This window comes from Trifolium pratense, linkage group LG2, assembly GCF_020283565.1.
Source record: "Trifolium pratense cultivar HEN17-A07 linkage group LG2, ARS_RC_1.1, whole genome shotgun sequence".
Lineage (NCBI taxonomy): Eukaryota > Viridiplantae > Streptophyta > Magnoliopsida > Fabales > Fabaceae > Trifolium > Trifolium pratense.
This window is the reverse complement of record NC_060060.1, coordinates 51860788-51885249: the sequence shown is the minus strand read 5'-3', so window position 1 is coordinate 51885249 and position 24462 is coordinate 51860788. Positions and strand designations below refer to the sequence as shown.

The window sequence follows — 24462 nt, the reverse complement described above, 5'->3', positions numbered from 1 at the left end:
GCTAAATTTGGTTTTTGACACGGCTATATAAAGCGTGGTACCGAAGCTAAACAACGCAGTAAACATTGCCACCCCTATAACCGTGGCAAACTTTTTTTTTTTTTAAGCTACTCTGCTTTCATGGTTTCTTTTGATCTTTTCTTACACTATTCAAATGCAGCAAATAGATAAATTCAAACTTTATTAACACTAAATTTATCTATATCTAGGGTAAATTTATCCAATTCCCTCATATGCCAAGGGATGGTTCCACAATCAATCAATACCTATAAACTACTCAATTAATTGGGTCACAATGAACAGTCTTGTTACAATGAACAACAACAACTTCATTAAGATAAAACTCCCAAATTTAATACAAAATATCACAATCATAGTGAATAGTCTTGTTACACAATAAACAACAACTTCAATAAGACTTTGTTCTTTTTCCAATAAGCCTATAACAACTAGTTTGTTATGTATTTCAAATAAACCTATAACACTCTGTTGCAAGCCTATAACAAAATAAGAACCAAAAAAAACCATACTCAAATTTGACCTCAGACATTTCTAAATTCAAATTGACATATGGAAGCTATATTATAGGCCTATAAAGATGTATGAAACCTGAGTAAATTGAGAGGTGTCATCTAGAAGACCAAGATTTTTCTTTCAAATGTATAAATCAAATGTATTTCTATAAGCACATTTTAATAGTACATGCTGTAAATTGTAAGGTTAATAGCAAAAATTACATGATGCAAGACATTGCAAAGAACTCACATGATGAAAAAAATAACACATTATTATAGAACAAATCAAGCAAATTAATGAAAAAAATTACAAGCAAACATGATGATACAAGGCTTAATTGGAGATCAACAGCCTCATGAACAGCAGCTGTCAACGCACAGACAGCAGCACCAGACGCACATACAGCAGCAGCGAACAGCCCATGTCGAGCAACAGTGGAGGCAAGCACCTCCTGGTTACATAAAATGTAATGTTGACGCAAGTTTTTACGGAACAGCTGAAGCGACGGGATGGTGTGCAAGGGACATAGAGGTAGATTTGTTATGGCAGGAACCAACTTTATGCAAACAAAGCTCAACACATTGGAAGGTGAAGCAATGGTAATCAAGGAAGCAATAGAAGAAATTATACAAAGAGGTTTATCACATGTCATTTTTGAGAGTGACTCAAAAATTGTAGTTGATGCTATTACTTCTAGGCAAATAGGGATATCAGAGTTTAGTTTGTTAGTTTCCCCCATTAAGTCATTATTATGTATGAAACCTAACTTTGAGGTCAAGTTTGTCAAGCGACAAGCGAATATGGTTGCCCATACATTAGCAAGAGCGACCTATTCTATGTCTAGTCGCCGTATTTTTCAGTCAATTCCTCGTTGTATTGAGACTTTTTTGATTAATGAAATGAATTAAGCTTGTTTTTGTCAACAAAAAAAAAACACCAGACAATGCATGATGTAATGAATATTCTAAGCTCAAGGTCAAGACCAAATAGTTCTTTAAATTCACAACATGATAATTTTATAAATCTAAGTCAAAACCATTTGGTTTATGCCAAGTTCCATATGGCTTTGTTCCAATCTTAACTTAGTGGACTGAAGTAGAATCAAGAAGTTAACACAATTCAGCTGAAAATGACAACAAGGTATAGAGCATCATTCAATATATCTCCAAAGTGTGGATCTAGAGGAAACTTGGTGCTATAAATCTCTTTCTATTGAAAGGTCCAATCCAAGGCAAAGATGGACCCATTTCAGATCTATTGTATGTAGGAACATTAAAGAAGTATAGCAATTCTACATTTCTACCTAAGCTTTAAATAATGTAATGACCATTCAAATCTATATAAAGGGAAAACATGAAACGTAGTAGTAAACCTGTCAAATTAGCAGGCTCTTCCTCACCAATCTGGCAAGAATTCAGATTCAAATACTCCAAATTAGTTAAACCTGTCAAAGAGCAGCCAATTAAAGATCTAAAGGAGAATTGGAAAAATAAACAATAAAAAAGTTTCAGTCATGATGATAGTCACAAACATAGGGAAGTAGCTTGTGGAAAAAATATTCGCTCTCAAAAGAGCTGTAGTGGTATAAACAAAGGATATATATTCATTCTTATAGAAAGTGACATATACATTTTATCATATTCTATTTCTAATTGGACTTACTAGTCGCAGTGTACATGTGTAAACACGGTCATAAATTTTGAGAAGCATCACAAAAATAAGCACAGGACTTATTTGAATTTGTTTAAATAATACAACATGATATGATTATGTGTATCATACATGTAAGGAATTTGAAAAAGATCGGATAAAGAAGAGAGTTCAACCTTTGGAAATTGTTCATCGTTCATAATAAGCCATTCCTCCTTCAAAATCTGTTTGAAAGATCCATACCATACATGTATGAATGAGGATGCATCGATCGAAATAGCATGGAATCAAATTTTTCTCGCAGCGTTTGTGAGATAGTCATTACTACTTATCACGAAGAAAAAGGGGTAGACTTGAGACCCGTTGAGGGTGAAACTCATAGGCGAGTGCACCTCGGACATCTTTGATGGCGAAACTCATTGGTGATATTATACTATCTCATTGTGTCTCCTTTTGATGTGTGTTAGCCTTGCTTTTTTATAAATCTTCGTTTCTTCATCCTTTTTATCGGTGACTCATTCGCTGCTGCCTCCTCACTTGGTAACCTAGTTTATTTTCGACTATTCTTCTTCTCCATATTAGAAGCGTAAGCCATTTGCCAAAGAGAAGAAGCAGTGCACCTAACGATTGCTTCCAACATTATACTCTCCATGCTTCAGAAGCAACTTGCTGCATCATTTAAATAACAACTAGTGCACCCTATAGTGATAGAAACCAAAGTTTATATCATATAGAGATAGAAATGCTTTCAAACTATTCTCACCATCACCTGCAAACAATCTTTAATTACCAATGCCAAGTTTCGAACCAGGTACCTCTTAGTTGCAAAGTGACTTCTCAACCAAGTGGTTACTTGGGAAACAGGCAAAAACAAATAAAATAAAGAATGAGCTCTTCAAATTTAATCACAAATTCATACACATTTCTGCTGAGATCCTAACTCCTAAGTCATGGACACCGATACTTTCACCGTTTTGCTACATTAAACACAGACAAGAAGAATAACACAAATTTATCACATGACAAGATCTTATGGAGGCATTCCTTTTGATTATTAATTTCATGTGGATTCAATTACTACAAATCATTGAAGGATCAAAACAGAATCATCAATCTATGATAGTAAATTGAAGCCAAATAAAGGATTGAAGGCACCTGGGCGAAATCAGTTCACATCGCCTCTTGTCAACTGGCACTGCTGTGGCTACTGCATAACCGCTTCAAGACAGGGTCGCAATCGTCACCGGCTCCTCCCCTGGAACGGCTAAGACATCACACTCCACCCAGTTTCACTCGGTGCTAACTTCATCATCAACTACACTTCCAGCTCAAGGTAGGCGCCTTTATCTGACAAGGCATGTTTGGGCCCATCTTGGATTTCGCCCAGTACAGAAAGAAAATTATTTTTATTCGGCGAATAATGTAACTTCATTAGCTCTTTAAACTGCAAGGTTGTATATGCTATTTATTTTATTTAACAAAATTCAGTTATGCTTCTTTTTTTATATAAACTGTTATTATATACATCTATGATTTCTTTTTTAACACTTCACATAACCCGTGCATCGCACTGGTCGATGTCTAGTTAATGGTTGAATAAAGAGAATATGTCCATTCCTACCCAAAAAAAAAAAAGAGAATATGTCCATTTTTTTCTAAACCCTAGTTAGTAGAGTATTCAAGAAATAGATGAGAGGGCCCAATAGTTAAAAGAGTATTCAAGAAGGTGTGTTAGAGATTAGTCATAGCATTCCTCATTGAGTTATTTGTTTTACTAAAAAATACAATGGGTCAGACTCACAACTTGCATATATAACAAGGTAACAGTTCCAATTCCTTCAAACACATTTTTTCTACAAATAATAATGATAAATTTTGAAATCAAGAAGAAAGATAAGTGCTCTAAAATGACTTTGATCACGACATTAGAACAAAACAAAAGTAAATGACAAAATAGACTTTTAAAAAACAAGGAAATTGCCCAAAATAGGACTTTGACCAAAATAGGACATTATAACAAAAACAAAGTAAACAAAAATTATCCAAAAAAAAAAAAAAAAACTCAACACTTGTAGCTGCCAAGTAACTAAATTTTTTACAGCCATACACAAACACAATCTCTGATGAAAATCTGAAATTTACATATGTTCAATATAGTAAAAACTAAAAGAGACATTACATATAAATTCTGATTATATCATAAAGCATGATCAACTTCCAACCCATCATCATCTTCTACCTCTTTAACCTCAAACTTGACCCAATTCTTCATCCTACACAATTTTATAAAAAAGAAAAAACTAATCCCACCTATAGTCATCAAACCACTAACCAAAAATACAGTCTTAGTAGCAATAGCCATTATGAATATCAGAAAACCAGATGGTACCAAACACATCACTACCAACATCGGCATATTCATTGGAACCTTATAAGGTCTCACTAACAATGGCTTCTTCCATCTTAACCAAAGAAAAGAAGCAAATTCCAATAACATCCCCAAACTATACAAAAAATTAGCTGATGAAATAATATCAGTGAAATTCATATAAGAAACCGCAATTGTTATCGAAGTTGAAACCAAAATTCCCAACCAAGGTGTATTAAACCATTTAGATCTAACTCCACAGAATTTTGGCAAAATTCCAATTTCAGCCATACCCAAAAATTGATAAGCACTGCTACTTAATTGGGCTTCAAAAAGACCAATTCCCGATAAAACAGCGCCAATTTCAATCCAAATTTTTAACCAATTTCCAGCAATAATCTTAGCAGCTTGTGCATGAAAACCAGTTTCCCATTGACTCTGATCCACATTAACAACTCCAGTAACAGCAAACAGCGGAATCAAATAAGAAACACAGGTGAAAATAACAGCAATTAAAAGAGCCAAAGGGAAAGTTTTCTTTGGTTCTTCAACTTCACCAGCTAAAGTACTAACATTATCCCAAAAATTCAAGTTCCAAAAAAGGGTATTGAAAAAAAGATTCCAATCTTTTTTAACACCCTTTTGACCTAAACTAATCCATTTATGTGGATGTATCTTAGGTATAGCAATGAATGACATCAAAATAAACGGAGACAAAGAAACAATTGCAAGAACAACAGCAACATAACCAACAATAGTTAAACCAGTATAGTTAAGAAAAGACAATAAAAGAGTTGAAGCTAGAATTGCAAGGTTACGAGGCCAACCAGATTCAAAAACTGGGAACAGTTTTTTGATGTAATCGATGCAAAGAACAGGGTAAGCTGCTACGTTAATTACACCACTAAGGAATTTCCATGTGCCCATTAAAGAACCTGATAATGGGCCGAAAGCATTTTCGGCCCATATTACAAAACCACCGTTTCCGGGAAAAACGGTGGTTAATTCGGCGGTTATGAGAGCTTCTGGAATGCTCCAGATGAAAGGGAATATGAGGAAGCCGAGGAGGGCGAAAAGAGGACCCGCAGCTTGAACGGCTGGTTCTTCACCGTATGGTCCACCGGCTACTTCGAAGTAGATGATGAATATTAAAGGGATTAGGGTTAGTTTTTTGGTGAGTTTTTTGGGAGTGGTGGTTGTAGTGGTTGTTTTTGGTGGTGGTGTGGTGGTTGGGACGGTGGAAGGATTTTCTTCTCCCATCATTTAGTTTGGATGACTCACATAGGAATATGATAGTAGCTGGCAGATTATATTGTTTCAACTTTCAATGCATGAATGAAAGCCACGATCCTCTCTTTATTTTGTTCCATTTTTTCTTTTTGAAATTTTTTTTTTTTGTTTAATTAATCCTCACTTTTTCTTAGTAAAAAAAAAAAAAAACCTCATATTTTAAAGCTTTTTTTTTTTTAATCAAAGGTATCCTCCGCACACAACTGCGGAGACTAATTCTCTCAAAGTAATTAAGATTCATTTAATGGTTGATCTCTCTCAACAAATATTTCTCCATACGCACCAACATGAGATCAAACTCAGAACCAAATGGTTAAGGAACTTAAATATCTACCATTTATGTCATTGGTTAAAACTACTTTGTTTTATTTCAAATCAAATGTATTTGATGCTCTTTTAAATTTTGCATTTGTAATTCAATAAAAAAAATTGCATTTGTAAATAATTAGTGTTTTGAACCTGATTAAAGCTCAATATAAACAAGGGTTAAGGTGTCAAAATGCATAAGGTGTCAAAATGCATAGGCATGTTATCAAACATGGGATAACATTTACACTGTGTTTTTTTCAAGAGAAAGAGGAAGGAAAGAAAGTGAGGGGATGGAAAAATGATGGAAAGATAGGGCTTCCTTTGTTTGAAACAACTTAAAAAGGTGAAGGAAAAAAAACCTGCAGCTGAGACCCACACAAAAAACCTTTCCTCCCACTTGTGGACGGAAAGCTTGGAATGACCAAGGTTTTTGCTCTAAAATGAAAAAAATGCCACTATGTTTTTGCTATTATTGCATCCAAATTTTTTTGGTTATGTTTTTGACTCTTTTGTTGTTGTGCTTAGGGGTGGACAACGGGCTGGGCTGGGTCAGTTTAGGCCCCAAAACACCACCCAGCCCAAACTGTGGTTGAAGATATACTGCCCACACCGACCCAAATTTGGCTTCGGTTTCGGCGGGTCAATCGGATCGGTTTATACGGGTTGAATCATGCAAATAAAAAAGGAAAATGATTAATCCTACGAAAAGTAATTTCACGAGAAACGCAAAGTTGGCTAAACGGGTAAACGTGAAAACAAATTTGGACAGTGTTTGGTCTTTGTAACATCCCAAACTGCTTTCAGGATGACCGACTGACCCCACAAACCAACACGAGTCTTTTCAGCGTGCTTTGTCCTCACTCGCACGCTTTCCGGGAACTTCCCAAAAGGTCACCCATCCAAAGACTACTCCAAGTCAAGCACGCTTAACTGTGGAGTTCTTATCGAATGAGCTACCGAAAAGAAGATGCATCTTGTTGGTATAGGTAGTACCCATCAATCCTTATAAGCCTTCCTTCCACCATGCAATCTGAAACATGCACAGCCTCAGGATCCCTCTCATTCCGATGTGATTCGTTTTTGCCTAGAAGTTGCCAGGAGCCGCTAATTGTCATGCCTCATTCACCGACAACCACTCCCCGCCCTCGTCGGACTCGGGCGTTACAGTCTTCACCCTCTTTCTTCTTCTTCTTTTATCGCTGGAAACATAATGCACCGTAATCAAATCCAAACCCTTCTCTAGGATGTGCTTCATCACCCTCTCATCTAATGAAGAGGACGCAATTTAATCAAGAAAAAATTGATTTAAAACATCAAATTTCAATTAACTTTGAAATCAGAACTTTAGCTACTAGAAATTAAATTGGGAATGTTAATCGGAAAAGCTTCATTGTTTTCCTTTTCTGATGTCCAAAGTTCACCAGTTTTTCTCTAATTGATCAGCTTCATGTTTTCAATTTATGTCCGCTTTTTAATTTATTTTTTTCTAAAAAAAAAAACCTTTCTTTTGTATTCATGAGGTGATGGATATGTTGGGGAAAGGAAAGGGAAAGCTTTGTGGCAGTGCGATAGAGAAAGATTGAGATTAAGGATAGATATGAAATGGAGTGGAAGGGTGTATAATAATATAAAAGTGTCTCGTAGGTGCGTTCGTGGATTTCGCAGGTGAAAAGCTTTGTGTGATATAGCAGTACTCAATAAAAAAATCGCATAAAAAAATAAAGTTTTGTGTACAAAAAAACTCTAATAAAAATCAGAGACAAAAGAAAAATTTCTGAATTCACAGTATTTCTATGCAGCAACAAAATATGATTCAGATTTAACAGATCCAGATTTGCAAAAAAAATGAAAAGCATATCTTAAATAATGAGTGAGATCTCGTTGAATTTGGTAACAAAATCCATATCTAAAAGTTGGAGGATGAGAAATGCTTGGCCATGGAATTTCTAAATTCAAGAGAAAGAAGATTGAAATAGTGATGTTTGTATAGGGCTGTCTCAGATATTGCAAAAATAAATTATAGAAGAAGAAGAAGTGAAGAACAATGTAAGAGAGTAGAAATCATCTGTGTTGCACAAATACGGGTACCGGTACGGGTACGGAATACAACAATTTTCGAAAAACAACGGTACGGGTACGTTACCCAAAAATAATTAATTAATTAAAATATATTGTTCAAACGACAACGAAACAAAATAACGACAAAACATCAAAATAAAAAAGTTACTAGTTTGAAATAAAACTTAAGATCTATGCAAGAATGAAAAAAATCACACTCTAAAGAGTGTCTTCCTCATCAACATCATCAAAAAGAACAACTTCCAGGTCGGGTTTATCAAGAGAAAGACTTGCAACTTCAAGCAAACCAGCTCCTTCAGACATATTCCATTCATCTCCACAAATATCCCACATTTTTGTTTCTCATTCTTTATAATTTTTATTGTTTCTTGATAGAAGACGTAGATTTGTATGAACAAATACCAAGTCTTCAGCTCTCTTGGGGTTCAGCCTGTTTCTTTTCAACGAGTGGATAAATGAATATGTGCTCCAATTTCTCTCTGCACAAGATAAAGAACTTGGTTATGAAAGGAGCTTCAATGCAATAGATTGAAGTTTAGGGACTAAGGAGCCATAAGTGATCCACCATTCTTTTGGTGTCAAGTTCCACCTATCTTGCAATGAATCAAATTGGCCGAGCTCTCCTTCCGCACTTGAGAATTTAACAAATTATGTAGTAGCCTCTAGCCTTTCACGTGCATCTGCAAAGTAATTCCTTAAGCAATGTTTTCTTCCAGTGCAAATTTCATTGTCTTTATGCGGCGCAACTCGGTTTGGGGATTGATCCAACCACTATTTGTAGTAGTATCTTTTATACAAAATAAAAATTATAAGTGAGAGATAAGATAATTGAAACTTAAAATGAAAAGGTAGAATAAGATAAAATTTACCTTGGATTGAGAGAATGAGCCAAGCAATGAAGAGGTGTGTGATTTTTAGTCCATCTATCAATTAGGATGTTATAAACAACATCATAAAATGATGAATATTGGGTCAACTCTTTGTTCTCATGTTTATATATTGCTAACTTGACTTGTTCAATCATATAATCTCACTTCTCATAAACTAGATGAAGATTTGACTCATCAGTATCACAAGAACGAAGCATGTCATAGATGGGCTCTGTAAATTTCAGAATATAATCAACTTTATCCCACCATTCATCGTTTAAAATTGTTTCCTTCACAGAGGCAACCGTATGAACATCATCCTCTTTATAGTGAGACCATTCTTCACTAATTACAAGAGACACGAGACCTTTCTTAATTGTTTTAAATCTCTTAAGCATAACAATAACTGAGGCAAATCTTGTTTCATAAATAGAAAGAAACGACAAATCCACAAATTTTTTGAACATAGCAAATCTCATGGAATGGTTCCTAATAAATTTCTTAATAAATTTTGCATCAGCAGCAATAAGAGCTATCCAATTACATTCACTATAAACATCTTCATCATCTAGTTTTGGTGCACAAATATTTCTTAGAGCCGAATTCAATGTGTGCACTACGCACGGTGACCAAAAAATATGAGGATACGTACCTTCAACAATTGAACCAGCAGCTTTTCAAACAGGAGCATTATCAGTAATGATATGGACAACATTTTGTGCTCCCACATCACTGATTGTTTCCAAAATTAGTTTTGCAATATAATGTTTGTCTTTGTACTCTGTTGTTCCATCAATAGCCTTCAAAAACATAAGCGTCACATTCGAAATTGCCATAAAGTTAATCAATGGTCTTTTTTGGACATCCGTCCAACCATCTCAAACTATGCTGACACCTTTTTCATACCAAGTGTCTTTAAGAGGCTTTAGTAGTTTCTCTACATTGTTTTTCTCTCTTTGCAACATGGTTGTTCTTAGGGAATTATAGTTAGGAGGAACATAACCCGAGATAGAAGTATTTGCTGCATAAGCGAATGCACTGACGAAGTGAGGATTTTTGGCAACATTGAAGGGCAAACCAGCAGTATAAAATAGCATAGCTATTTCAGCAGATAGATGGTCCCTTGCTTCGTTATTAAATGTCTTTGCTAAAGGTCCATCACTTCCTCTTCTTCTTTTACTCGTATCAATTGGCGAATTCAAACTTGTTGTTCCATTCGGGAAAGGAACTTGTACTCGCTGTGCTTTTTCAGTAGCAATGGTTTCAAGTTCTCTCATCTCAGCCTCATATTCATCTGTCACTTTTGTACATATAGCTATCCCTTTTTTCTTCTCACGCAACAAATGATGTTTTACTCTAGAGTAAGAACCCTTATAGGTTCCACTGCAATAGTTGCAAGTCCAGGTTTCATTAATTGTGTTTCCTTCAATCCTTTCCTGCACAACTGTCACATAAGCCTTAAGAGGTTTACCACTATCAGTACTTCCAGTTCCACTTGTAAACCGATCTGTTAAACGTGTAGTGTTATTTCCTACTCCACTGTTATTGTTTCTTTGTGAGGACATCTTAAAAAAAAAATTATAAAATTAGCCTACCTACTCCACTATTCTAATTCTAAATATTATAATTTAAAAGTATGAAATTTTTAAGACTAGTACTCAGTAGAATAAAATATAAACTGTAAAGTATTAGCTAGTAGTATGAATAAAATATAAAGAATTAGTAGTAGTACCTTTATTTTTCAATAAAGTAGTAGATAACAGTACAAAAGTGAAGACTTTTTTCTTCTTCCTCCACAGTCCAAACAAGCAAAAAAGACAGAGAAGAGCAACAAAGAAGACATGGGTAGGTGAAAGAGTTGCAAAATTAGGGTTGTAACTTGTGATTGTTAAGTTTTATAATGATTCAGAAAAATTGGAAATTGGGCCAAGCAAAAGAAAACGTGTAAACAATTAAAAAAAAAGGTCCAGTCGTCTACCGTACCGCGAAAAGTACCGCAACAGTACCGAAACGCAAAAAAAAAAAGAGTACGCGTCAGGTACGCACAGTACCCATACAGTACTCGTACCCGTACCGCTACAGTACCCGGTACCGGTACTTTTTGAAAACAGCCGTACGAGTGCTTCACAGGAAATCATCAAAAAAAGAAAACAGAGAACAAGAAGTTGTTTTCACTTTAGAGAGAAGGAGAAATTAGAGAGGAGAGAGAAGGAAATATCATGTTTAGTTGGATAAAAATAAATTTAATTTGATTGATGATAAATTGGAATTAAATTATTAGTGTCTTGAAAGTTTTTTTTTTTTTTAAATCTTGGTATCCGGCTTTAGGACCGACTATTCCAAGGGGACCAATCCCACCGCCTACTTGCGGGGGCCCCATTTAAAGCCAAAGTTTTTTTTTTGCTCTGTATGGACTTAGCCCACCGAAATTGGCACTAGTGGGAATCGAACCTGAGACCTTGAGAGGAGCATACTCCAAGGACCCAAGCCAACACCACTCGACCAACCCCAAGTGGGTTTTAGTGTCTTGAAAGTTGAAATAAATGGAAACTAAAAAGCTAAAGTGAGAGACAAAAAAGTCAGCAAGTCAGTCTACTTTGTAGAATAATAAATGTTGATGCATGTCTCTGCAGAATAACAGTGTCGGTTCGGTTACCCATGGTTCCATTTTATTGAACCGAACCCGACCGTATTAACTCATAAGAACCCGTAAAACAGACCCGCAGTTCCGGAAAACCGCCCAGATCCAACCCAGTTCGGTTTATTTTTTCGGACATTGTGGGTTGGGCCGGTTTTTCGGGCCTTGTCCACCCCTAGTTGTGCTGCATTGCATCCACATGTTTGTCTTTTTTATAAAATTAATAATAATGCATAATAATAATAATAATAATAATAATAATAATAATAATAATAATAATAATAATAATAATAATAATAATAATAATAATAATAATAATAATAATAATAATAATAATATGAATATTAAACTTTTATATGGGCTTTGTAAAGGAGACTTTTTTTTATGAGGTCATTTTTGTCATTTTGCTAATATGAATATTTATTTTCTTTCTTTTTATATCAAATCAAACAATAAAATAAAATATTTTTATCATTTTTCCTTCCACTTTCTCTTATACCAAACAACTAAAACAATCATCTTACTTTCTACTATCTTTCTTTTCTTATACTTTCTTTTCTTTCACTTTTTTTCTTCCACATTCTTTTCCAAACCAAACACACCAAGGCAAGGATAGCATAGTACTAAACCGGTACTATCCCCAGCCTCACTAACAAAGTCAAATTGTCACTCTAGGTTTGACCTATAAATACACATACATCTCAAACGTCATGTTGTTACAAATTGCTCCTTGAAATTGCCATATTTTAGGGAGAAAGTTGGACTTGGCGTTCCTATTTAACTGTTCATTTGGTGTTTTAAGGTATAATTTGTCAATTGTACCATTTATCAATTACTCTTATGTTTTTCAATAAAACTAATTAATGTTATATATTTAGAAAAACTAAAGTTTTTTTTTTAAAAAAAAATTTGGTACATAAAATATATATATTTTTTTTTACATAATATATTAAATTTATTTGAAAAGAGAAAGTGTGTGCAAAAAATAGGAATTTATTGGTGGATTAAAATTATGGTATAATAGAAAGACAATGTGTAAAAACACACTTTCTTAATTTGATGTTAGTATTCTAAACGGACACTTAAAAATAGGGATGTCAATTTGTATCCGTTAGAGCGGATCCCCGCGGGGATTACCCCGTTCAGAGCTCTGAAAACAGAGATTTTTTCCCCGTGGTGACGAGGATGGAGGTAAAAACTCCCCCAGTGACACTTCGTGGCGGGGATCGGGAAAGACGCATCTGTCCCCGTGGATTCCCCGAATCCGTCCATATATACTTAACTATATTATTATTATTATTTGGAAATTATTATTAAAAATAAAAAAGTAACCGAGGAGTGTGTCCATTATTTTCTCCAACAATTTTGAAATATTTTGGTTATGATTTTTTTGTATGATTTTTTTTTTGAAACATATTTTGGTTATACAATTTTGTATGATTATGCATATTTTACTATACATTATGGAATATTTTGGCTATTATGTTTTGTATGATTATTAGTAGCAAATGTTTTTGCAATGTTTTTTTGTTATAAATGCATTATGTGTTGTTTTTATTTTTTTAAAAAGAAAAATGCAGGAAAAAAAATGACGTCATACTTGATCGAAAATATAGAAATTTTGTTAATATTCGATATCCGTGAGACGAGGATGGAGGCAAAATCTCTTCCACAGGCACTTCGAATGGGGTACGGAGAGGCTTCCTCCGCACATTCCTCGTCCCGTTGACATCCCTACTTAAAAAGGAACGCATGATGTAGTCGATAAAAAAATTATAAATATTAAAGGATTAAGATTAATAAAAAAAAAATCATTAACCAAAAAAGTTTATAAATTATTACGTAGTACTATTATTTATTTATTTTGGGTACCTTTTGGGAATCGCTTTTGTGACCGCCCCCACTCGAGAAGTAGAAGAAACAAGAACAAAGGATCTCTGTCCTCTCTGCTTTTCCCTCCGTCGCACCACTCACTCCTCCACCGCCAGCCACCCAGCCATGTCTCAGGTAAATTCCCTCTCCTTCACTTAATTACCCAATTCCATTCGATCCATCGTCTTCTTCACTTTCAATCTCTTCAACCCTATCACAATCGATCTCAATTAGGGTTTTGTCAATCATCATCCTTCCTAATTTTCATAATTCTTCTATTCGATTCAATTATCACTTTTTCTTAATTATATTCAATAAACCAATTTTATTAATGTCCAATTTTTTGTTTTCCTTTATTAATAAATAAATTACCAGATGAAAAATTGGAATCTTATTATTCTTTTTGGTTTTACAGGTTGATAGCAGAAATTCTTCAGCTGTTAAGCGTGCCAGGACTGATGGTGTGTCACAATTAGATTGTTTTTATTTGGTTTCGTTTCTTGTTTTAGGGATAGTTCAACATATTTTTTTTATTATTTGGAATTGGAATTATAGTTTTGTTTAATTTTACATACTGTAATCAATTTATGCACACCTCTCTGGCACGGGGATTTCATGCGGTTCTCGGATGCATTTTAATTGGTTTTTTATTGTAGGTAGTCGCAGGGAAGATGATTGGACATGTCCCAGCTGTGGTAATGTCAATTTCTCTTTTAGGACAACCTGCAATATGCGTAACTGCACCCAACCGAGGCCCGCTGATCATAATTCGGTAATATGTCTTCCATGATGAAGGATGAACATAAATGTTATACTTGATTTGCATTAACTGATGATTTTATGCAATTGCTATGCACTTTGTAAGAGTTTTGAGATATGCTCTTTGGTTGGACATGAGCATTGGTCCTAGCATTTCAGCACATCCTCTCCTTGAAACCTACTTTATTGTTTCAATTATCTTAGTATGCGTTGTTCTCTTTCCAGAAACCTGCTGTCAAGCCTCTACAAGCTCCACAGGCCTACTCAGCAGCAGCTCCTTATTTAGGCGCCAATCCTCCCCCCTCAATATATCTTGGTGTCCCACCATACGGTCCGTCTTTATTCAATGGATCACCTGTTCCTCCTCCCTATGAGGTTCCATTTTCTGGAGGATCAGCCTATCACTACAATTATGGAGGTCGTCTTTCTGCTGGCAGTCCGTATAGACCATTGCATCTATCAGCACCAGTACCATACACAAGTGGATCCATGGTGGGAAACGGTATGTTCTGTTTCCCGTTTCCTGTCATACACGTAACTGAATTTCTTAAAAATGATATATAATATATTATACTTAAATTACTTTTAATTAATGAAGGAAACAATTAAAGGGGAAACAATGAATGGACGGTTGGAATTGTAATGATTGTTGTTGATTTCATGTTATAATACCCCTCTTGCGTTTGTAATGTTATATTTTGTAGATATGCTCCTATTACATTTACAGTTATGTTTAACTTTTTGTTGGTGATTCTTTGGCAGGTGGGATCTATGCCATGCCCCAGCTATTGGATCGCTATGGCCTCGGTGTCCCTATTGGACCTGGAGCAATGGTATGGGATAAATGATAAAACTTTATTATTTTAAACTTTCGCCTGGATGATTTTTTTGGAAAAGAAAAAATAGCTAATCTGCATTCTTTCTTGTATCGTTGCATGATGAATACTTCATCACGCTCTGCGGTCATGTTTTTTTATATTAACCACGAGTATGTTAAAAGTAGATATCTTGACTCTTGTTTTATTGGTTTCCTCTGAAGAACCAGTATGCTAATAATTAAAATATTATTGTTTGTATATCCTTTATTGATGTACCCATACCTTAATTTATTTTTTAAAAAATCTGTATCCGGGATTCTTAACTTGTACTGTACTCGTACCTTTGCATTCTAGTTGGTCACAATGGCCTTATCAAGGTATATTTAGTTAGTGCATGTCTGGTTAAATTTTTCCCTAACTCAAAATGCTTCCAATGCAAATTTGGCCGTGATTTATAGATACTACAAATTGTAGCTTCCACTTATCTCCAACCCACTGTGAAAACAAACAACCTATTAATTTTTGCACCATCACATGCCATAAGTTTTGTGTATATGAAGTCTTGCATTCATAATTTCTTATATGGTTTTTCATATCTGATCCTTAGTAATCTGAAAACACAATACTTTTATTGAATATACAATTTGATGATTATTGTTGCAAAGTAGAATTTATAGTTAATCCTTGCCTCAGCAGGGCACTAGGCCAGGATTTTTTCGCGATGACAAGTCTCAGAAAAAGGGAGCCGGTATGCTTTATTTATTGTGTGTCATTCTTTTTTGTTCCAATAGAAGATTCTTTATGCATAGTTTTTTTTAACCCCCACTTGTATGTACAGATTCAACTCGTGACAATGATTGGGCATGTCCAAAATGTGGCAACGTCAATTTCTCATTTAGAACTGTTTGTAACATGAGAAAGTGCAACACTCCCAAACCTGGGTCTCAGGTATGCTGCCTTCATCTCTTTGTGTAAAGATTGATTGTCACATTTTTTCATCATAGAAAAAAGTCAACAATGCTTAGAATTCGTTGCTAACGTTCAACATTTTTGGATATGAATATTATGCTGCAGGCCTCAAAGTCTGACAAGAACTCTAGTAAGTTGCTTTCCATAGTTATCTGATTTTTAACGATCTTGTCTGATACAAATGCAACAGTTGGTAATACTGTTTCTATATTATGTAGAGCAAAAGATGCCCGAGGGAAGCTGGAAGTGTGAAAAATGTAATAACATAAATTACCCGTTCCGAACAAAGTGCAACAGACAGAACTGTGGTGCTGACAAGCCAGCTGATTCGGAAAAATCTCCCTCATCATCTCCAGATCAAAATGATCAGGTTTGTTTTGTAAAGCCTTTTCAATTTGCGAAACTTCACTCATTGTTGCAACAAAAATTGGTTTTTCATGAACAGCTTTGCGACATAGTGATTATTTTCAAAATGAAACTTGTTGTGAAGTTGCTGTTTAAATGGAATTTTTTTTTGGAAAATCTTCTCTTATGCTTCCTGTCATTTGGATTCTCTTGTTGCAATATACATTATACCTATTTGATTTTCCTTTGTATCTATCTATTGCTATATTTGATTTGCATTTATTTACTGTTCCAGTGAGTACTAGGACATGTTTGAGGGTTGAGAAGGTCCAGAGTTGTCATCCAGCATTGCTCAATTTGGGTGTCTGACAGTCAGTCTTGTCGTCCTCTATGTAGAAGAAGTTGTCAAGTCACCCACCTTCTCATTATCTGTGTCAATTTGTTGTATTAACTGAGATGGTATTTTGGTCTTTGTGGATTGTTATGATGCACGTGTCAGCCAGCTTTCCTGGCTGAAAGGTTGTTGCAGGTTCCAGTTTTAAGTTACATTTTTGTTACTTTCAAAAAACAAAGTTTTCTTTGTTCTGAACTGTCTGCATTTTAAGTATAACTTTAGAGGAATAGATGCCATAAGCATTTGAAGATTCCAATTATTTTTAGTTTATTCAGGGCCGCGTTTCAGTTTTAGCTAGTTGGAAGTGTCTGTTATCCTACCACTTTTACGGTGTATGCATCAGCATTGCAGAAACCATTTTCTCTCGTGTCAGTGCTTGTGGTTAGTTGTGCGGATGATGCATGTCGTGTCGTGTGGGTATTGATGTTGACAGTTGTTTGCATTTAAGCCAATCCTAGATTTTTTAATGGTCATGTAATGTAATATAAGCACCCCTTGCTGATGATAGTTTTTTTTTTTTTGGGGGGGGGGGGGGGGGGATCTTTGTGAGTGCTTTATTGGGTTAAAACTGGGAGTGCTAATCTTTGTATCTCGCTATGTTATTTCGTTTCCCTATCTGTGTCACTGGAATACAACTATCAAGAAAGTTTAGTAGTAAAAAAATTGGTCAGTTTGACTAATAAATGATGTCAAATATGCTGTCAGTCATGTCAATTATATCATGTTACTCTTAGGAATTATTTAACATGGGAATGTTGAATACTTTCCCACCATGGTGCAGTTATTTTTAACCATAGATCAACTAAGGAACACATTTTTATTCTAGACTCTCAGCGCTGATTCTTTTCTTCTTTTTTTGACACTATCTTCACTGTCATTATATCTCCTCCATGCCCATATTCACCCACCACCACCAGCAACATTCAAGCCTACTGTCATTCTCTTATTCCCTTGTCTGTGTTTTTCCCTTAATTTCCTTTATATTCTACCAAAAGTTTCAGTGACAATGAGGAAAAAAATGGGTTCCTTCTCAAAAGCTTCTTTCGAAGGCATAGAAGAGAAAATCACATGTACAAGAAGTTTCTTAAGCTCTCTCTGTACAAAGAAATGGATAGAAATATTCATCAATTATTATTATCTCTTCTAAATTTACTCTCTATAAGCATTTATATTCCTTCCTTTACCAACTGATTCCTCTTCAAAAAAATTATGATTCCCAGCACTACCTATCACAACATCGTTCTTCTAATTGGGTTTCTTAATTTTTTTGAAAAGTTGAATTGGGTATTGGGACAATGGACTTGGTGTTGCTGGTAGTAGTGGTGGGGCGTGAGTGGGCTTGGAGGAGGAGAGAGAATGGTGGTGAAAATTGTATTAGAGAAAAAAATCTAGTGTCGAGGGTCTATGATAAGTGTTATTTATTTAATCTAATGATTAAAACTTAACTGCACCATGGTGGGAAAATATTCAAACTTTCCCATGATAAACTTCCCTTGCATTTTACCCCTAGGTTTACCTTTGTGCTTTGTTGAGTCAAAAAACTGCGAGTGTTAATCTTCATGAAATTTCTGCTATCTCGACGCCTTATTTTGTTTCCCTATCTGTGTGTCATTGATTTACAACTATCAAGAACATTTAGTAAAAAATTTGGTCCATTTGAATAATTAATGATGTCAAGTAGGCTATTAGCCTTGTCATTTAAATCGTGTCAAAAAATCATTTTTTTGGTTTTTTGGCAAAGGCATACATCAAGTCAATATGCAACTCACTCTTGGTAATTATTTTCTACTTGCATTTTACCTGCATAGTCCCCAAATATGCATACTGTCTCTGAATTTACTTACTAGTGCTTTGTTTGGTCAATATCGGTAGTGCTAATCTTTGTGAAGTTTCTGCTATCATGCCTTCTTATTTTGTTTACCTTTTTGTGCGTCACCGACATAAGACTATCAAGATGTACTAAAAAAATTGGTCAGTTCGAAATGATTAATGATGTCAAGTATGCTGTCAGCCGTGTCGATTACACCGAGTCAATTTGAATGCTTTTTTGTGTCATTACTGAGAGTGATAAGTGTTTGAGAAGTTTCCATATCTGCACTGACATACTAACCTATCAAGAAAGTTTAGTGAAGAGTTTTGGTCAGTTTGAATAATCAATAATGTCAAGTAGGCTGTCAGCCCTGCCTTTGTCGATTACATTGATTCATTATGCAACTTACTCGTAGGAATTATTTTCTACTTGTATTTTACACGTATAGTTTCCAAATATGCATACAATCCCTGAGTTTACTAATCATCACACTAGTCATTCTCGTTTTTTAAGTTGGTACATACGAACTATTTGATTATGGATTTTGGTAAATTAAGAGTAACTCATTTATGTAAATCAATTCAAGGGGCTTAGTTAGATTCAATTTATTCATTAAGTGTTCGACATATTACTCTTCTATACTATTTTTGGACCAAGTTTAAGCAGAGAACCATTGAGAAGAAATGAAGAACTTGGCAGCGTGTTCCAAAGAAGCCGCTAGCTGCGCTTTGGTCTAGGACATATTGTAAAGACACGAAATGGTTGGAATGTTTTTTATGGTCCTCATTGATCTCATCACTCACTGGGATTTTGTATTAAAATAGTTAAAAGTTTATTTATTAATATGATTATTTTTTACAAGATTTTCATATAGTGAGATGCATTTGATAAGGATTGAACCTAACTCCACCTCAAAACCATGGTTCAAACGGGAGGATTGTCCAATCCTATATAAACCCTCACACTGGGTTCATTACTTCCGATGTGGGACTCCAAGTTGGGTTCATGAAGCACAACTTGCACATGGAAATCGGTAACAAATCCGCCCGCTGAACAACCGGCGTCCCGACGGTTCATTCTTCCCCTTTCTTTTATAGGGTTCATTCTTTCCGTTCGGTCTCGGCGCCCAAGGATCAAACTTGCTCTGATACCAATTGATACAGATTGAACCTAACTTCACCTCAAAACCATGGTTCAAAGGGGAGGATTGTCCAATCCTATATAAACCCTCACACCGGGTTCATTACTTCCGATGTGGGACTCTAAGTTGGGTTCATGAAGCCCAACTTGCACATGAAAATCAGTAACAACATTAACCTTAACTACAATTGGCATTGCCTGATTTGTCTAAAAATAATTTCCATACAACTTAGTTAGGACCTCTGAAGTAGGGGTGATCGTATCCGAACCAATCCAAAAGTAAAACCGCAAATCGAACCAAACCAAACCGAAAACCGCAAAAACCGCATTTGGTTTGGATGTATTTGGATGGCTTTCTTACTGAACCGCAAAACCGCAAACCGCAAAAACCGCAAAAACCGCGGATAACCGCAAAAACCGCATTAAGTTACTATTATATATTTATATTCCAATATCGTAAAAGAAAATATATTTATATTCCAATATACATGCCCAATTACCAAGTCAGTCGACCAATTTAATCGAACTTCAAGTTGTTTTTATTTTTTGTACTGAAATTTTATTTTGGTGTTGTAATGTTATTTTAAATAAACAAATTTTATCGGTACCGTGATGTTATTTTGAAAATTCAATTTTTTTATATATTTAAAATTGTAAGTTACTATAATGTTATTTTGGATAAATAATTTTTGTTGGTACTACAATGTTATTTTGGAACTTCAATTTTTTATTTTTTTTTATGCTTAAAATTGTTCGGTACAATCGTTATGTTTTAAACCGCACCAACCGAACCGATCCAAACCGCATTGGTTTGGTTTGGTTTGGTTTGGATGACTTTTTAAAAATCAACCGAACCAAACCGAACCGCATGCATTTTTATCTCGCGGTTAGGATGACTTTTATGCTCAAAACCGAACCAAACCGCACCGCAATCACCCCTACTCTGAAGTATACAATATGCAGATGCCGGAATCTATCCCGAAGCCTCTTTTACGATGTTAGTGGGATCTCCTGTAATAAGAAAATTGAAGCTTCAGCATAATTTAGTAATGAATTAAATATACGCATAAAACCTATTTGAAACCAGTAATTAAAAATTGAGTATAGCAATTATTTTGATGAATGGCAAAATTAATTTTTATACCTAACAACTAACAATAAATGGATCTAGTTGGTAAGTTTGTCATAATGCTGTAATTACTCATTTTCTCAATTTGCCTATCCCTACACATATTATTCAAAAGATAGCAGAAATCAATTTCTCATACGTCTGTTATACATAATAGAAGTAAGCCAACATTTCCGGTAGCTGGGGTAATGAATTGTACTACATCTAACTTAGTCTCTTTTTACTTTGTGAAAATGTTTTTTAAAATTTGTTTTATTTACGATTAAAAAAAAAACTGTTATTTAAATGGATTAAAAAATATTTTGATCCTGTATGTTGGCGTGTTTTTGTTTTTAGTCCCTAAAGCTAAAATTCGCAGGAAACATGCAGATTTTAAATGCGCAGGACAATTCAAAGAAAAATCTTCCTGTGGATTTTCCTACGAATTTTAGCTTTAGGGATTAAAACAAAAAAAATTAACATAAAGGATGAGTTGCTAAAAAAAGATACAGGGATTAAACACAAAAATACACCAACTTACATGGACCAAAAGACCATTTAATTCTATTTAAATAATACACACTAACATAGAGATAAGAGACTTTGAAGTGAATAATTATATGCATTTTTTAAAAAGAAAATAGAAACATCAAAATAATTGTTTTCAAAAAATACATATTTCTTACTTAGTTAGCATTTCAACATCTCTTTGTCACAATGTTTAAATTTAGGCTTAACTATACATTTAGTCCCTTACGTTTATTTTTGGTTTCAATTTGGTCTCTTACGTTTAAAAAGTATCAATTCGGTCCCTTGCGTTTATTTTAGGTTTCAAGTTAGTCCTTTCCGTCAATTTTGTCACATGTGACAGCCAATTTGCATATGTGGACAGACACGTGGCACTTGGACACACTGACATGTGTAATGTACAAACGGTGTTAGTGACAAAACTAACGGAAAGGACTAACTTGAAACCTAAAATAAACGTATGAGATCAAATTGATACGTTTTAAACGTAAGGGACCAAATTGAAACCTAAAATAAACGTAAGAGACCAAATATGTAGTTAAACCTTAAATTTAAGATTTGCTCTAAAATAAAGAGTCTGACATATTTTTATTAACTAATTATTAAAAGACGAATCGTTCGAGAGAATTTAAGTTTAATTTTCGGATTGAATACTTATTTATAAAAAATATTTTTATAAAGTAAACAACCCCTTGGCTGTGGAAGTTTGAAAAGAGCCGTATCTATGGAACGAAAACAATAGGATTTATTATGCTAAATCTGGTACTTCTAAGTGGAATCTATTGTGAGTGACTATAATTTAATGACACTATAAGCCTATTTTATCGAATGGATTTTTATGAGTCAAGCAGTGAACCGGTATTCAATTTTTGTAAGATATTCTTAAATACTTCTTCCGACTTCATATGTAAGCAAAAATAGTTTTTTTAGATTCATTGAAAAAATGATGTATTTGGTCTATATTTTAGACTAAATACATTCATTTCTTAATGAATCTAAAAAGGTTAATTTTGCTTACATATGAGGGCGGAGGGAGTAGGTATCTGAGTTTATATATATTTTAAGGACAAAACTTACATGCATTTTCATACATGCATTTCTTACTTTTCCACTCACAAAGAGGTGGTTATTTGTGTTTTTTCATTTTGAAAAAATAAAAGAAAATTATTTTTTAATAAAAAAAACTACCTCTTTGTGAGAGGAAAAGTAAGAAATGCATGTATGAAAATGCATGTAAGTTTTGTCCTATTTTAAAAGGATTAGTGCCCTTGTTAAATTTTACTCATTCGTCCTTCAAAGAATATTTTTTGACGGTCGTCCTTCAAAGAAAAGAATATGTTAAAAGACTAAATTGAAATTAATTGTATGAACTTAAAAGACCAAATAAAAAGTTTTAAAATATAAAATTTAATTGATAGTAAATGGATACATATAACGACAAATTTAAGAGCTTTATATAGTCACAAATCTATTTAAAAGTGTCTTATTGAGTAGGCCTGAGCATCGGTCGGTTTCGGTCGGGTTCGGGCTGAAAATCACTAAATCGATAAAAAACCGCAACCATTTAATTTGGACCCAATTCCGACCGTCTATATCTTCGGTTTGTTCGGGTTCGGGTCATACGGGTGGCGGGTTGAACGAGTCGGTTATTACGGGTTATATCGAAACTTTGTTTACATCTAAAACTCACCCATTCTCCAAAAATTCATAATTTTTGAATAGTTTAATATCTCGTCACAATGCAACAAAAGATAGACGAAGTAAATTAAAAAACAAAGAGGGTTAGATGCAGTTGTTTTCTTTCAATATGCAGATCTAAACACAATAAAATATCAAGTAAAAGAGACGTAGAAATTAAAATAGATCTAGAATATATATATTAGAATATTTTTTCCCACCTTCTTCATCACCATATTATTAATTATAAGCTTTGTAAAATATAACATTTTTATTTTATATCAAAGATGGATAAAAATAACAAAGAGAAGAGTATATGAGATTGAGAGGGAGAGAAGGAAAAAAATTAATTTGCATCTAATGGTTGTTCGGTCGATTTCGGTTATGAAGAAATTGAATTTTAGAGACCCGCACACGCCTGTATGCAACCGTCCATGCCCGGTTTTTCGCAATTTGTTGACCCGTGACCCGACCCGCACCCGACCGAATGCTTCAATATGTTGTCGGTTATATCAGTTTCGAGTCGGGTCTCGAGTTCATGCTCACCCCTATTATTGAGTGAGGAACTAATTTGATGGTTTCCTCATATTTTTATTAACTTAACTTAATATAAAAGGGACCCTTAAATGGGATCTTATTTTAGATGAAATGTAAGAGTTGCTTCATCTCAGAAAAAAGGTAAGCCAACATTTAATTGAAATATTAAATCATTATTTACCTCATAAATTATAAAGGAGTGTCTAACAAGTCTGAGAGTGCAAATAGCAACAACTATTACACCATCAAACTATATATTATACTTTGGGAAATTCTAATGAATTTGAGGTCATACCAAACCCCCAAGTATTACTGATGTTGTGCACATGAGAATTTTCAAAACTATTTTATCCTTAACTCAATTTTCAGAATTATTAAAGAAATGTTATTTCCAGATAAAAATAATGTATAGAGTCATGTTAAAGTAAGCCCTTTAAGTTAATTGTAAGTTTTGTATTTGAAAATAATATTTAACATCAAATCAATAATTCAAAATTTGGTGTACAACATACTTCAACTGTGGATTTTTATATTCATAATAACATACTACCTTCGGTTTTTATTTATAAGAAACAATTGATTTTTTAAGTTCATTAAATAATTAATATATTTGGTCTATGTTATAGACCAGATACATCAGTTATTTAATGAATCTAAAAAGTGAATTGTTTTTTAAAAATGACCGGAGGGATTATTTATTAATGCCATGACTTGCACAACCAGATAATGTGCATAAACCAACAAGGTGGCAATATAAAAAGAAATTATGGTGGAAGACATTCATGG

At 34.2% G+C, this 24462-nt stretch overlaps 2 protein-coding genes across 3 annotated transcripts; one reads left to right on the top strand and one right to left on the bottom strand.

The window, feature by feature from the left end:
• Window positions 1–4270: 4270 nt before the first annotated feature.
• LOC123908214 (probable polyamine transporter At3g13620) lies at window positions 4271–5880 on the bottom strand. Its single transcript, XM_045958782.1, has one exon. The coding sequence runs from the start codon at window positions 5795–5797 to the stop codon at window positions 4364–4366; it is 1434 nt and encodes a 477-aa protein (XP_045814738.1). The 5' UTR covers window positions 5798–5880; the 3' UTR covers window positions 4271–4363.
• Window positions 5881–13580: 7700 nt separating this feature from the next.
• Window positions 13581–17146, top strand: LOC123907979 (ranBP2-type zinc finger protein At1g67325). 2 transcript variants are annotated; one of them, XM_045958464.1, is made up of 10 exons: window positions 13581–13726; window positions 14007–14052; window positions 14248–14363; window positions 14576–14852; window positions 15113–15183; window positions 15862–15916; window positions 16007–16116; window positions 16243–16267; window positions 16356–16507; window positions 16778–17146. In XM_045958464.1, exons 1-10 carry the CDS (start codon window positions 13718–13720, stop codon window positions 16778–16780), a joined length of 864 nt encoding a protein of 287 aa, XP_045814420.1. In that variant the 5' UTR covers window positions 13581–13717; the 3' UTR covers window positions 16781–17146. The 2 variants fall into 2 exon arrangements, with proteins under 2 accessions (XP_045814420.1, XP_045814421.1); XM_045958465.1 differs by having other exon boundaries at window positions 13582–13726; window positions 15865–15916.
• The last annotated feature ends 7316 nt before the right edge of the window (window positions 17147–24462 follow it).